General features: G+C 43.2%; 1 protein-coding gene across 1 annotated transcript in view; it reads right to left on the reverse strand.

Moving 5' to 3' along the window:
• Positions 1–5,332: 5,332 nt before the first annotated feature.
• The window catches only part of CYGB (cytoglobin), a 65,581-nt gene continuing 54,139 nt past the window's right edge, over positions 5,333–16,774 (reverse strand). Inside the window, exons 2-3 of the mRNA XM_030208186.1 lie at positions 9,462–9,693; positions 5,333–8,254 (exon numbers count right to left, since the gene is read on the reverse strand). Of these exons, the coding sequence (XP_030064046.1) occupies positions 8,108–8,254; positions 9,462–9,693 (379 nt within the window). The 3' untranslated portion in view covers positions 5,333–8,107. The remainder of the gene's footprint in view (positions 8,255–9,461; positions 9,694–16,774) is intronic.

A 16,774-nucleotide genomic window follows, 5' to 3' on the forward strand; every position in this document is an offset into this window, starting at 1 on the left:
CTGCGGGGGCCCAGGCCCCTGAGGCCCCACGCAGATACGCCCCTGGTGTGAGGCGTAGCCAGACGGCCAATTATGGGTGGGCCTCAGTCCAAAATGGATGGGCATGGAATTCAGCCCCTCCTGCCCCCCCCCCCCCCTCAACTGTGCTCTCCCCCTACCCTCAAACGCAAACTATTAAATACCTGAGCTCGTAGGGATCCAGCGGAAGATTTCCTCCTCCTTGGGCAGCCAGTGCTCTTCCAAACAGCAGCTAGCAGCACTTGACTTGAGCTGATGCTGCTGACAGTAGTCCTTACATGCTCAGTGCTTCCGCCTGGTGAAAACTGAGCATGTGCAGAGGGGCCGGTGTGTGGTGCCAGCTGCCGTTTGGAAGAGCACTGACTGCCCGTCAAGGAGGAAATTCTGGTGGGGTTTGAAGACTCCCACTAGCCACAGCAAGAGAGCCACAATTTTGGGTGGGCCTGAGTACCAATTAGGTGGGCCACAGCCCACCCAGGCCCACCTGTAGCTATGCCACTGGTGTGCACTGTGAGACATTTTAGGAGATGAACAGAAAGGGACGTTATCTTAACTCTCTATTGAAGTACTTAAAACACGTTTTTATTTGGAGAATGATCATTTTTGGCTGAATGACAAGAGCTGCATTTAAAGACAGGCAGCTGGCTCAGGACAGCTTTTATCAAGCCAGCTAGAGTACCCGCAGCCAGGGTTCTTATAAATCTTTATCTTATAATCATTTTCTTTGTGCCAAATTGGGCATGGCTCTTAGGGAAGAGAAAGGGCAGCAGGAACAAGTATTATTCTCTCTTTTTTTTCAGCAATTTTATCATTTAAAAGCAGTAATTTGGATAAAAATGAGAATGATAATAGAGAAAATTATGAAGGAAAATGATACAGAAAAGTGAACAACTAACTTTCAAAAGAAAAAGTTGGTACGTCTTCTGCAACCCAAGAAAATGCTTATTTGTGGCAGTTTGGAGCCAATGAATACAAGCGAATTTTTTGGTTGAAGAATGATAACAGACAACTGTTTGCAATTAACACAGTAATTTTCATCTAAGTAAAACCTGCGGATAGTTTCTCTGTTAACACAGAGGGGCATTTTCGATATGACATCTAAGTCCAACTTTGGGCGTTTTGCTAAAAAATCCAAAATTCAAGTGGGGAATATAGCCATTTTCAAAACAGAAAATGTCTATCTTTTTTATATATATATATATATATATATATATATATATATATATATATATATATATATATATATATATATATATATATATAATGGCTATTTGCAGTTTTGTGCTCTTTGCATTTATCTTTCTGGTCCATTTTTGGGGGAAAAAAAAAAAGAAAAAAAAGGTCCAAGTGAAAAAAAGCACTGGCCACACAGACATCCCAGGAGAGCGACAGGGCACCCTAGGGGGCACTGCAGTGGACTTCACATAAAAGGTCCCAGGTACACATTTCACCTTTACCCCCTCATATTGTCTGTTGAGCCCCCCCCCCCCCCCCAAAAAAAAAAAAACCTACTACCCCCCACTGTACACCACTACAAACAAGTTTTGAAGGGCTCAAAGTTTCCACCACAAGTGTAACAGGTAGGGTCCACCTGTCTGCAGTGCACTGCACTAGACTACTCCAGGGACCTGCATGCTGCTCTAATAGACCTGGCTATAACATCTGAGGCTGTCATACAGGCTAGTAAATAATATTTTTATTCACATTTTTTGGGGGTGGGAGGGAGTTAGTGACCACTGGGGGAGTAAGGGGAGGTCATCCCTGATTCTCTTCAGTGGTCATCTGGCCATGTAGGGCACTTTTTTGTGGCTTATTCATTAATAAATCAGGTCTAGACCAAAACGTCCAACTTATAGCCCTGGATGTTTTTGTTTTGTTCCATTATGACACAAAAACATCCAAGTGTTAGGAACACCCAGATCCTGCCCTTAACATACCCCTGACATGCCCCGTTGAGATTTGAACACACTTCTGACAGACTTCATAGAAAAACATCTAAAAATTGGTTTCGATGGCAACTTCAGTAGTTAGAGAACAAGGCCAGTGCCAGGAAGATTTCTACAGTCTGTGCCCTGAAAATGGCAAAGACAAATCAAGATCAAGTATACTGTTCTCCAACTACTGAAGTTGTCATCGAAGCCCCACTCCATCCCATCCAAATCTGTCTAGCCACAATAAGGGCACAGACCGTAGAAATCTGCCCAGTACTGGCCTATCTGTCCAGCCATGATCAGGGCACAGACCGAAGTCTACCCAGCACTGGCTTTGCTTACCAATTACTTGTGGTGCCATCTAATTACCGCTAAGCTTGTTTGGTTTCATGCCTTCAATACAGGAATCTTTTGTGCTTATCCCATGCATTTTTGAATTCTGTTACCATTTTCATCTCCACCACCTCTCGTGGAGGGCATTCCAGGTATCTCCCGCCCTCTCCATGAAAAAGTACTTCTTGACATTATTCCTACGTTGGCCCCCCTGCAACCTCAATTCACGTCCTCTAGTTCTACCTTCCTGTCTCTGGAAAATGTTTGTTTGTAGATTAATACCTTTCCTCCAGGGTATACATGTTCAAGTTCCCAAGTACCTTCTCTTACATCTTGTGATGCAAACCCCATACCATTTTCATCGCTTTTCTCTGAACCGCGTCAAGTCTTTTTATGTCCATAGCAAGATATGGCCTCCAAAACTGACATAAGACTCCATGTGGGGCCTCACGAATTACTTATAGAGGGGCATCAACACCTCATGAATGACTTATACGGGGACATCAACACCTTCTTTCTTCTGCTGGTTATACCCCTCTATGCAGCCTAGCATCCTTCTGGTCATGGCCATCGCCTTGCCGCATTGTTTTGACACCTTGAGATCCTCAGAGATCATCATCCCAAGATCCACCTCCTGAGCTGTGCTTATCAATCTCTTTCCTCTTATCTGGTACATCTCCTTTGGATTTCTGCACTCCAATTGCATCACTCTGCACTTCTTGGCATTAAATTTTAATTAATTATCCACGTAAAGAACCTTATTATCTATTCAAAATATTTTAAACCATAAGCCAACTTAATTATAATATAAATTTGTAGTGCTCAGAGTGATAGTGCAAATAGTGACTCACACTGAAAGCTTGCACCTTCTTTAACGATTTAGACACTATTGCCAGTCATCATTGTTCAAACCCTCCCTTCCTACCTCAATTGAACAGTCCACTAAATGAACCACTTAAGAAAAGCACTCCCTCCAGAGATAAGTGATTTTGAAGAATTTCCGATTTAGAGCAGGGACGTAGCTACGTGGAGCCATGGGGGCCTGGGCCCCCATAGATTTGGCCCTGGACCCCCCTGCCGATGACCCTCTCTATCCCCCCTCCAGCCGCCAACCCGCCATCGCTGTCTGCTACCTTTGCTGGCGGGGGACCCCAACCCCCGCCAGCCGAGGTCCTCTTCTTCCTTCGTTCTGTGCAGGATGTCAGACTCAGAAACAGAACAAAGGAAGAAGAGGACCTCGGCAGGCCGGGGTTGGGGTCCCCCGCCAGCAAAGGTAGGCGACGGCGGTGGAGGGTTGGCGGTGGGAGGGGGGGTCGAGAGGGTCGTCGGCAGGGGGGGTCAAAGTTGTTGTTGGTGGTGGTGGTGGCGGCAGCAGCGGGGGGGAGGGTCGTCAATGGCGGGGGGGGGTTGGCGGCGGCGGCAGGGGGGGCTAAAATGTGCCCCCTCACCTCAGGCACTGGACCCCCCCCCCCCTCCCACTGAAGTCTGGCTACGCCCCTGATTTAGAGTAATTCAAGTACAAGAAATGGATATGTTACTTTTATTGAGTCAGTAGGAGGATAGAAATATAGCAACTTATAAGAGACAGCTGCAAAGTCAGCCAATTATCAAGGAAGATATTAAGAGAGAGGCACACACAGGTAAGACAGCACAATCCAAACACAAAAATCAGATAAGCTTAGCTTTTAGGCATGCAGTACTCCACAGCACAATTCTGTGCTTCTCAGAAATTCCTAAACGCTCCAGGAAGCAGCCCTTCTCTTAAAGACACAGGCTCTACTAGGTACCAGAAACAATGGGAGCCAAATTAATTAAATGAAACCTCAGTCAACTCTGCAGTAGGAAGAAGATTCCAAACACAGATCTAGAAATCAAGCACTCTTATTGAACAGTCAAATTCAGGTTACAAAGAGCCTCTTTTACTAAGCCCATTCAATTCCTATGGGCTTCCTCTCATTTGACGCATGGGAATTGCTAGCGCGGCTTATTAAAAGAAGCCCAAAGTAAGGAGGAGGACAGACTGTACTGCTTACAGAAACAGCCACGAGATTCCTGTCATAATAGCATTCATGTGCCTTTGCAAACTGCTGATAACATGAAATGCAGCCCTACTTGTGTACTTAAACTAAGGTGGGCATGTTTGTTCAGAAACTGTAGACAAGGAGCTCTGAATAAGGCTTCAACGAGATTTTTTTTTTTTTAACAAGATGTTCCTTTTAATTTTGCCTTGAGATAACAGTTTGAACTTCCTTGCCTCCCAAATTCAACAGAGAATGTTTACATATAGCTGTGAGGTAAGAAAAAAAACCCCATTTGGAGCCAACCATAAAGTACCAGAACCTCAGCAGCAAAGAGAAAGTTGGGGGGGGCATTGTTACATTTCTTGAGAAAAGCATCTTAAGAATTAGAAAAACTACTTCTGTACTATTCTCCATATCAAAGAGATCAGAAGGGAGTCCCTGGTACCTGGTACAGTACAAGTTTTCCCAGGTATCCCATTCAAATAGACAGATTAGATTGTGAGGCCACTAGGGACAGAGATGATTGAGTACCTATTTGTAACATGTAACCCGCCTTAGCTTCACTATAGAAAGGCAGTGTATGAAGAAATAAAAATAAAGATACTTCAACAGTAAACTTGATTGAAGTTTGTAGACATTGTGGCTATCTATGCTCTGGAAACTGACTCATTTGTGAATATGTGTTGTTCTGACCAGTCCATTGATTAATGAACAATTAAGCTGTGGAATTTGTTGCCAGAGAATGCAGTGAAGGTTAGTAGTATAGCTGAATTTTTAAAAAATGTTGGACCAGTTTCTGCAGAACAGGTCATAAGTACATAAGTAATGCCACACTGGGAAAAGACCAAGGGTCCATCGAGCCCAGCATCCCGTCCACGACAGCGGCCAATCCAAGCCAAGGGCACCTGGCGAGCTTCTCAAACGTACAAACATTCTATACATGTTATTCCTGGAATTGTGGATTTTTCCCAAGTCCATTTAGTAGTAGTGGTTTATGGACTTGTCCTTTAGGAAACCGTCTAACCCCCTTTTAAACTCTGCCAAGCTAACCGCCTTCACCACGTTCTCCAGCAACGAATTCCAGAGTTTAACAACAGTTACAATTATAAACCAGACTTGGGTGTCTCCACCTTTTCTGGGAGTGAGCAACAGGGAATAGACTTTTCTCTTAGGATCTGCTAGATAATTGAAGTGATTTGGATTGGTGATGGTCGGAGACAAGATGCTGAGCGTAATATACCATTAGTCTGATCCAGCACAACACTTCATTCATTCGTAAGGTGTATTTATTTGCTCACGCCTTTTCTTTGGTAGTTCAAGCAAGTTAACATTCAAGTATGGCAGGTATTTCCAGTCCCAAAAGGGCTTGCAATGCAATAGCCTCATTTACTAATCTCATCTCATAGCCCATTATCTAGGAACTAAGACATAAGTGACATTAATACACTAACAAAGGTTTGTAAAGCAGGCCTGAAATTTGTTCCCAAGACAAGCAGGATGAAGTAATATGCCCAAAGTTACAAAGGACATCAATGGGATTTGAACCCTAATTTCCTCAGCCTCTAGTCTGCCACACCAACCACCCAGAACACTCTTACACTTAAGTCAATCAGAGAGGTAAAGTTCTGTGTTCCAATCAATAGACAAAAGGTATGCTCAGCTCTGACTGAGTGTGAGTGTAAGAGAGGTAGTGGACCAGTTTGGCACCGGGGTGCTTTTTCCCTTTGCATATTATACTCAAGGATCAAACGCTACTATATTAGTGATATCAAATCTCCTCCCCACCCCCCCACCCCCCAATATACGATACTTGCATAAACAATAAGTAGACAAAATAGGTGTAGAAATTCTTTAAAATGGGATTTTGTGGGTGAAAGTTGTAATCTCCATGTTTTGTCTGTGTTCATTGACATTCATTGCCTGAAGAGACAGAGGAGAAAATGAAAGGCTCACAGAACTCAGAGAGGACGAAGCTGACATGCTTTATGTGCCCAAATTTAGAAATGTAATTTTCTCATGGTTTTGGAAGTCAGATGAATAAAACATGTTTCTAGAAGTTGATTTTTTTTTTGCTTTTGAACATATTTAGAAATCAAAACTGCCTTAAATAGGAAAATACTGGTCCTGGGTTCAGGCATCGCCCCAGGACCTCAGGTTTTGCCTGTTTCCTATACCAGGGGAGAAGAAGCACTTCTGGCAATACCATTGTTCCAGTGCTGACACTGGAGGGTGGCAATAAATGCAGGTCCTGCACAGCTGCCGTTGCACTTCTAGTGCTGACGCTGGAGGGTGAGATTAGATGGAGACCCTGCACTGCGACTGGCCTTCTACTGCTGACACTGAAACACAGTACAAGATAGAGATCTTGCACTGCAGCTGTCCTACCAGTGCATATAGTGAAATACAGTACTAAAAGGCCCTTCACTGCTGTTGGTCTTCCAGTGCGATGCTTCTGCACAGTGCATCATTCATACTACACAAGGATAAAGTATGCCGCACTGTTGATACTACCGTCATTTAGATAACATGTTAAACATATGTGCTGACAAGAGGCATTAAAGAGTCCATCATACTTTGGCAGATTAAGGAAGAAGAGAATTAATCGTGTCTCTGACCAAAGTTGATCAAAAGGGAAAATAAATTCCAAAATTAACATCTTAACAATAAGTAGGTTTTCAATGACTTTTATTTTGTAATTCTGAGAGCCCAGTAGATGCCAACTTCCTGTTAGCCTATTGCTCTTGTTAGATGTACTAGCATAGCAATTTGAGGCGGGTATGTAGTTAAGAAACACTTGGATGAAAATCTGATCCATCTTTCTCCGCCGAAACTGTTATATTGCCATAGCAGGATGTCAGCACTGCCAAAAGCAAGACATCTCTGCCAGGCTCTGAGGAGTATAAAATAAAAATCTCTGAACAACAAAAGCCCTAACAATAAGCAGCGATGGGACAGGATCTGCATGGAACAGGCAACAGCCAAGGATAATAATGAACCACGTTCACCAAAAAGCAGCGTGTGCACATAAAACTGAAGAAATACTTAACCCTGGCATTTTATGTTACCTCTTCTAATAAGCATTAGTCTCAATACTATGAAACCAACTGGAACACAGGATTTTCAAATTTAATTTTATATCCTTTCAGTCTGCAGTACCTAAAGTCTCATACTTTGATTAAAACCATCTGGCACAGGGAAGTATCGGCAATGTCTTTTCCAATTTACTTTTGGTTGTCAGGAGCTCTTTTATTCTCTACATTTCTCATATATCTAGTGTGGTGGGGCAGACATATTTTCAAAGAGAGAGAATGGAAGGTGTCTCATTACAAAAACAAACAAACAAAAACAACTCTACATGAACCAAAACAACAGTTGTGTTTTTACAGCGCAGACCATAAAAGACAATACAACATATAATTCAGACATAGGACAATATTATTACATACGATGTGGCAGCTAGCTGTGCCCAGTATTATAGCTTTCTGGGTCACATTTACATCCCTCTGTACTTAGAGCACTTTGAAAAGAAAAACGTCCCTCAACAGTTTGAACCACTCATATCTTAAGTCCAGGAGTCACATTAATTTACCCATTTATAAACTATGGTGATGTCACTGAGTAAAGCTGGCCCCCATCCCTTACCCTGACCGTGACAAAAATATCCTCCCCACATATACACTGCTGCTACAGCTCTACCCCTTCCAGATTACTTTGATATAAGTATATATATTGGCAAAATGTGGTGGAGTTTTGGCAAGTCCCTTCGCTACCTCTTTGTCCGCTCGCTCACGTGGCTGAGTGAGGCTATTGTGTCCAGCCCAACTCCTGGTACGTTGCGGTCACATGACTGTAGATGAGGTTCTTCAGCTTGGTCCAGGCTAGTTGTACGTCTGGGGTGAAATCATTGGCATACTTCTCAGCAATTACTTCCAGCATGATCCCAGTGAGGATCTGCAGAGAAGGGAAAGGGACAGAAATGCAGATGGTAACAGAGTGAAAAACAGGATCTCTGAGAACCAAAGAGAGATTGTGCCGTTCGCACGTTTCAGTTTCAGCATTCATAGCTACAACCCTAGCAACAGTGGCATGACTGAATCAGGCTTATAAGATGGCTGGGTTAACCTGTAAGAATCAGAGGGTGAGATAAGAAGGATTGGAATGATCTATTACCGGAGGTGGTGGTGGCCAGTATATTAACAGATTCTGGACACGTTTGAGACTAATATGCAGAATAGTGATAGGGAAAAGGGTTGAAAGATCAGGTTAAAAAAAAAAACCTGGGAGTGGGGCATATGGGTAGGTTTATCTAATCAAAGTGGAGGAATTTGAACTGGGCAGACTGGATGGGTCAAACTGTCTTTATCTGCCATCACTTATTACCTTTCTATCTTGTACAAGTTTCTACTATTAACCATACTTATCTGTGCTTTTATAATAGAATTCAAAATTTGTCTCTTTATGTAAGTAAGTCACCATTAAAATGCAGCATTGAAAGTAAGATCATTCATCATCTCTTTTGAAGACAGACTTCCCATGCAACGTGCTTCTACATTTCGATGTACAGTTGTATTTCCCCTCATATATTTCAGAAAATTATTAACAGATAGGGTCTGTGTCCTTTGTATGCTTGTTTTAGCCAAAAACCTCTCTCATAGACATCTGAAAAGGTGATACTTTTACCAAATTATTAAAGGAAAAACAACCCAGGCACAATATTCAAAGCAATTTATCCCAATAATGAACCGATCACCTCCCTACCTGGATATTTAACACTAACCACCTGGATACTGGTACTGAAGAGCTGTGTATTTAAAAAAACACACTGACCAGGCAACTGAATATTGGACGCATGTGTATTGTGGATAGGGAGATAACTGAGGTCACTATTGTTTGTTAATCTTTATGCTTCTCATCGCCTACTCCAGGGGTTTCCAAGCCACAATCCAGTCTGATTTTGGGGGATTTCCACAATGACTATGTATGAGAGAAATTTGCATGCACTGCCTCCATCATATGCAAATAGATCTCATATGTGTTCATTGTGGAAAACCTGGAGGGAATGTGGCCCTCAAGGACTGGGCTTGGAAACCCTCCTGCTTAGTCTGTCTTTGTTCGATCTAACCACCCCTCAGGTTCAAGGACAAGATGGCTTATTTACTTTGAAATAGATGGGTTCCACTTTGTGCTTGACTGCATGGCTCTTGCCTACCAGGCACAGGATGTTAGAGACCTTCTCCATGTCATTGATGTTTTCCACCACATTGTTAACTGCACCCATGACTCGCCTGCCGTGTTTACGTAACTGCTGGCTCCTCTCCATCTCCAGTGGGTCCTCCATGTGTTTGAACTGACTAAAGTATTGCTTTGCTGATGGAAACTTCACAAAGAACCTGTAAGAGAGAGGCAGAAAGTTATAAAACTAAAATAAACAACCTATGAAACGTTCATTCCTAAGTTATAGATATTCCATTGAATTGATACAAAGAATCATTCACATTCAAATCATCTGTCCAGGTCAGAGTCCCAGCTGAAAGGAGTAAAGGCATAATCATCTGAAGGTCACTCAGACACGTCTGTGACATTGGTTGCTAGAAAATAAAACATTATCAGGCTTATTTTCGAAAGAGAAGGACGCCCATCTTTCGACACAAATCGGGAAATGGGCGTCCTTCTCACAGGGTCGCCCAAATCGGCATAATCAAAAGCCGATTTTGGGCGTCCTCAACTGCTTTCTGTTGCGGGGACGACCAAAGTTCACGGGGGCGTGTCGGAGGTGTAGCGAAGGCGGGGCTGGGGCGTGCTTAACACATGGGTGTCCTCGACCGATAATGGAAAAAAGAAGGGCGTCCCTGACGAACACTTGGATGACTTTACTTGGTCCATTTTTTTTTAAGACCAAGCCACAAAAATGTGCCCTAAATGACCAGATGACCAACGGAGGGAATCGGGGATGACATCCCCTTACTCCCCCAGTGGTCACTAACCCCCTCCCACCCTCAAAACATTCTTTAAAAATATTTTTTGTCAGCCTCAAATGTCATACTCAGGTCCATCGCAGCAGTATGCAGGTCCCAGGAGCAGTTTTAGTGGGTGCAGTGCACTTCAGACAGGCAGACCCAGGCCCACCCCCCACCCCCACACCTGTTACACTTGTGGGTAAAAGTGAGCCCTCCAAAACCCACCAGAAACCCACTGTACCCACATCTAGGTGCGTTCACCCATAAGGGCTATGGTAGTGGTGTACAGTTGTGGGGAGTGGGTTTGGGGGAGAATTTGGTGGGGCTCAGCACACAAGGTAAGGGAGCTATGCACCTGGGAGCAATTTCTGAATTCCACTGCAGTGCCCCCTAGGATGGCCGGTTGGAGTCCTGGCATGTGAGGGGGACCAGTGTACTACGAATGCTGGCTCCTCCCATGACCAAATGGCTTGGATTTGGTCGTTTCTGAGATGGTCGTCCTCGGTTTTCATTATTGCCGAAAATCGGGGACGACCATCTCTAAGGTTGACCTAAATTTTGTGATTTGGGTGTCCCCGACTCTATTATCGAAACGAAAGATGTGCGTCCATCTTGTTTCGATAATGCGGGTTTCCCTTCCCCTTCACAGGGATGTCCTGCGAGGACGTCCTCAGAAAAACTTGGGCGTCCCTTTCGATTATGCCCCTCTATGTGCATCGTCATTTCACACACTAGACTCAGCAGAAAAGAGATTTTGATGAATGGATAAATGGAAGGCTTAAGTTTTCAGTGATACAAAACCAACCAACAATAAATTCATAATAAAACTTCTAAACAAAAATGTTGTTAAAAAAAACAATAAATAAAGCAGGTTTTTCATTTTAGATTTTATGCCAAGCACAGATCGCCTACATTAATATGTGCAGATTTTATACCTACGCTAAACCATCCAAGGTTTTCCTATGCTTAAATATTTTCCATATGTTTTCTAAGTCTCACAGTTTCCAGATTGATCTGGCTAGCATAGCATAACATTGCATTGCATTCTTGTTAAAGCTGGTGTAGCATTGTCAAACCAATACAAGATGCCAGTGGGAAGCAGGTAAGGGGGAGTCCAGCTTCCAGCTCTGTGAGGGGGTTATGGGGAGTATAGGGGTATCTAGGTAGCTGGAGTCACCTTCCTTTACAAAGTTTGGTCAGATAGCTAGCAGGAGGGACTTGACCCCCCCCCCCCCCCCAACAGATTTTTTTTTTTTTAATTGTAGATAGATGGAAAGAAAGAAAGAAAGAAAGAATCAGGGCCAGCTTAACAATTAAGCATGATTAGGCAGGGTAGCAAGAGCAAGCTTTCAAGTGTAAGGAACTGTGCCTGAGGTAAGACATAACTGAAGAAGAGAAATAAGAAAAGGGAGGAGGGGCTGAGCCAGGTGTTGAACAAGGTGAGTTGGCCAAGGATCAAGGGAGGAGGAGGAGGAAGGGTTAAGCAAACTGATGGCCTGAAGAACACCTTTAGCTGACAGAGGGTTGAAAGAAGCCCAAGAGGAGAAAATACAAGCTGATGAAGATGACAAAGTGGAAGAGGAGGCAGAGAAGCAGAAGGGAGCTGAGGTGGGGGAAGAGAGGGTGTGGAAGGCATAACAGAGGAGCGTAAGAGTGAGATCTTACAAGACCAGCCATCAGCAAGATCAGACAGAGAAAGTCTGTCTGGATTATAGGAGGGAGAGATAGTATCAATGGGGGACAGATGACTGAATATTTGAAAAAGAGCTTGTGGGTGATTGGCAACGCGAGAGATGCTATGGTCAAAATATTTTCGTTTAGCTGATTTAACAGCTATACGAATCCAGAAGGCGGACCCAATAGATAGCAAGTAGTGAAGCAGAACCAGTCTTGCGCCAGAAGAGAGGTACCTTCCAGCTAGAAGACATCAATTATCCACCCCTTGCTAAAGAAACATATCTTGGATCCTTTCCTACTTAATATTCCATACATTCCAAAACTTGTGGAAAAAGCTACGACACAAAAGCTTATTGGATTCCTGGAGGTGAATAATTCATTTCATTCGTGCCAATCTGGATCCCTCATTGGGCAGAATACTGAAAAGCTTTACTAGCTTTATTGAAGGAGGCAATAAGTTACCTCAAGGATGTACTTCTTGGGCCCGATATTTAGTGCACAGTGATAAGCAGCTTGTAAGCCACTCACAACTGCAGGCTGAATTAACCCTGGGTATTCAATGTTTGGGTACATGTACCTTTGTTTATTATCTGTGTTACTTCTCCAGGATTTTCTTCCATGAACATGAAACAAAAGTATTTATTTAGCATTTCTGCATTTTCCTTGGATAAAGTCTTGTGGTTGCCTTAGTCCTCTTTAAAGTTAAGGGAGAGACATTAAGACAAAACAAAAAAAGAAACAAGATGATACCCTTTTTTTATTGGATTAACTTAATACATCTTATTTCTCTCTTTTTGTTTATTTCCATTTATTGCATTTTTTCTGTCACTCTCCACAAATCAGTATTCAGCACCTTTGAGTTTTACAGTTCCGCCTCTGGCCTTCCTCCTCTCTTCAATATAGCTGAATAAAATATTATCACCTTACTTTCCCCCATGTTTACTAAGCGGTGCTAGCAGCTGCAGTGTGCTAATGCCAATACTCAATTGCCCTCCCCTTGTCCCTTTCTTCCTTCTCACCCATTACTTCCCTCACCCGTAACTGTCTTGTCTGTCTGTATTATTTAGATTGTAAGCTCTTTTGAGCAGGGACTGTCTCTTTATGTCAGGTGTTCAGCGCTGCATGCGTCTGGTAGCGCTATACAAATGCTAATAATAATAATGCCAACACAGCCCACTCACTTTGAAGGGACTGTGTCGGCATTGCTGTGCTGCAGCCCTTATTTTTTATTTGTTATAATCCACTTTGAACCACTTGTAGGGTATTAGTTTGAATATAAATGTCAGTTGAAATTAATTACATTAAAACGGAAATTATTCTGAAGGAAAGAATAGTGAGGCAATGACCAAACTAGAAAACTGAAACAAGGAAGGGTCAATTCAAATAAATGAAAAACCTCCTCAGGTCATTGGCCTTCTATCCCAGTCCCTAAAGATCACCAGGTTAGGTGAATGAGATCTTGATACTGCATCGGCAAGGCCAGATGTTCCAACTATGGAGGCACACTGATTGTAATTCTGCCCAGCGCATACATGGTATCATTTGCCCATGTGGCTTGTGGTACATTGGGCAGACTGTGCGGAAAGTTAAGACCCGTATTGCCCAGCATCTCAGCAACCTGCTACTGCAACGTGTGGAAGCCCCCCCCCCCTCGTATCTCAGTGGCTACAGGCAGGGCATGTAACTCAAGATTTAAGATCTGTAGTGCTCCAGATGGTTACAGCCCCCCTGGGGGGGGGGGGGGGGAGGGTAATGTCTCATTAATGTTATTAAGAAAAGAGCAGCATATCATTTTTCAATGGAAGACTATTGCCCCTCAGGGCCTTAATAAGGAAATTGAGTGGCTTGCCCTTTAAATTGGTGGGGCTATAAAGAAGGGGATCCTGGCATGCTCCACACTCATGCGCGGGCGTCTTGGGTGACGTTTCTGCTGCACAGCATGGGCGCGTGAGTGAGTCCCAGCAACCCATGTATGGCCGGTAAGAGAATTAAAGGATTGGGTTTAATGTAAAATGTGAGGTAGGCGACAGTTTGAATGAATGTTTGTGTTTGGTTTTGATGTGTATATTTTTCATCATGCAGACCCCTGATGACGCTCATACGAGCGAAACACGAATCGTGTAAAGGACATTCCTCAACACAAGCGTCTTTTCAGAGAAAAGGTCCATTGTAGTGGATGAAATATCGTTGTTGCTAAAGGATTTTATAGGCATATTTGGAGTGCGACGGATTGGGTGCCACTGTTCACCTATAACAGTTTGGAACATCACGACTTGCAACTTTTGTGGTGATTATGCCAGCTTGTTGTCCTCTGGGAAGATTTTCCACCGGATGCATATAACTTTTTATTTTATATGTTTTATTAAAGCATTTGTCATACAAATAATACAAAAGTGAACATTAAAGCAAACAAAAAACCCCCAAAAATAAACACAAATATGTTAAAAAAAAAAAAAAAGATCAGCATAACATAATCAGAGGTCCATGGCAATACCTGTAAACAAATAGTATGGATACCCCAGGTCAATGAGTGCTATGTGGCTCCTGACAAAAGAGATCTAAACGAGCCCAGGTCCGCAAAACAGACCTAATGGTTCTACGCCTAAGGGCCAAAATTGTTTCGTATTTCCTGATCACGCATACATAACTCCACCATTCATTATAATTCAAGTACACATTGTTTTTCCAATTGGAGTCAATTAAATGCAAAGCAACAGCTAGCAGTATATTGTACAATTTCTTATCCGACTCCAAAAGAGAGATAGCAGAACAAGAAGCTCTTAAGATCACGACCTCATAAGAGAGCGCAGTGGACTCAGGCAAGCGAAAGATTAAACATATTTTTTTCCATATAAGTTGCCAGTAAGCTCTGACGTTTTTACAAAAGAAAACCATGTGTGCCAGTGAACCATCTCGTTCCTGACAAGACCAGCAGCTGAAGTTGACACTCTTAGTGATTCTGGCCACTCGAGCAGGAGTCCAGATGAAGTATGAGGATTGGGATATTGCTGCTGACTTCGTGGGACGCATGGTGTTAACCCAGAAAGTGGACCAATCAAACTCAGACGCATCCAAACCAAATTCCGCTTCCCAAGACATCCTCAGTGGAGCAACTGCATCGGCATATAGGTCCTGAAGTTTTTTGTATAGCAGAGAAGCCTTCTTCCTACCTGATGTAATTGTACAACAAAAGGAGATAAACTCTGAAGGAGTCAGTACAAGTGAATTGGAGACCTGACATTTTGAAATATATGTGGAAAAGTCCTTCCGTGTGCCAGAATCTGGTATAGAAACATTATACAGTGCAGACAGAGCAGCAGGCGACAACAGAGTACCAGCAACATACAGCTGCGACAGTTGCCATACACCCCTCTCCTGCCATTCCGCTGTTTGAAACTGCAGGAGACCAGCTGGAAAACCAGAAGTTGTAGGGGCGGTTATGCACAGCTGCTCACTCTTTAAATATCTGATTCAAGTACTAGTAGTAAAGGTGAACTGTTGCTTTTGGAGTTAAAATGTGATTTGCACCAGTCTGACCCCATGTTGCATTTTGTGCTATATATTTATGAGAATGTTAATGTTTGTAATATGTGTATGGTATGTGGCAGTATGAACCCTTACGCCAAGCCCCCTCCCTACCCATCTTCAAATCCTTGCTCAAAGCCCACCTCTTCAATGTTGCTTTCGGCACCTAACCTTTATACCTTTCAGGAAATCTAGACTCCCCCCCCCCCCCCCCCCCCCCCCCGTATCTCACTGGCTACAGGCAGGGCATGTAACTCAAGATTTAAGATCTGTAGTGCTCCAGATGGTTACAGCCCCCCTCGGGCTCACCCTATCAGATTAACTGTTCACTCATCCTCTAGATTGTTCACTTGTCTTTAGATTGTTCTCTTGTCTTTTAGATTGTAAGCTCTTTGAGCAGGGACTGTCCTTCTATGTTAAATTGTACAGCGCTGCGTAACCCTAGTAGCGCTTTAGAAATGTCAAGTAGTAGTAGTAGTATGAGAAAGGTGAATGAGGTGTGTATGTTAATAGTGTGAGTGGTATGGGCATATACACTAGTAGTTTAATAGAATTTTAACCTATTTGGTTATTGTAACATTTAAAATAGTAATTTTGACATATGCATAGTTGTTAGGATATGTCACTCCTCAAGTCACTTCACTGGCTTCCTATCCATTTCCGCATACAGTTCAAACTCCTCTTATTGACCTATAAGTGCATTCACTCTGCAGCTCCTCAGTACCTCTCCACTCTCATCTCTCCCTACATTCCTTCCCGGGAACTCCATTCACTGGGTAAATCTCTCTTACCTGCACCCTTCTCCTCCACCGCTAACTCCAGACTCTGTTCCTTTTATCTTGCTGCACCATATGCCTGGAATAGACTTCCTGAGCCGGTAGGTCAAGCTCCATCTCTGACTGTCTTCAAATCTAAGCTAAAAGCCCACCTTTTTGATGCTGCTTTTAACTCCTAACCCTTGTTCACTTGTTCAGAACCCTTATTTTATCATCCTCACTTTAATATTCCCTTATCTCTTGTTTGTCCTGTTTGTCTGTCCTAATTAGATTGTAAGCTCTGTCGAGCAGGGACTGTCTCTTCATGTTCAAGTGTACAGCGCTGCGAACGTCTAATAGCGCTATAGAAATGATAAGTAGTAGTAGTAGTTAGCAGTACTGTGTGTATAGAATATGCCTGAGTGATTTGCATTCAATACAAGTATAGGCATGCAAATCTTCCCCATGCATACTCATTAGGGATATCTACAAAACCTGACCTGGTAGCAGCCCTCAAAGATTTGGGGGGGGGGGGGGGGAAGACGAAGAGGGTGAAT

This window comes from Microcaecilia unicolor, chromosome 6 (genome assembly GCF_901765095.1).
Source record: "Microcaecilia unicolor chromosome 6, aMicUni1.1, whole genome shotgun sequence".
Taxonomy (NCBI): Eukaryota; Metazoa; Chordata; class Amphibia; order Gymnophiona; family Siphonopidae; genus Microcaecilia; species Microcaecilia unicolor.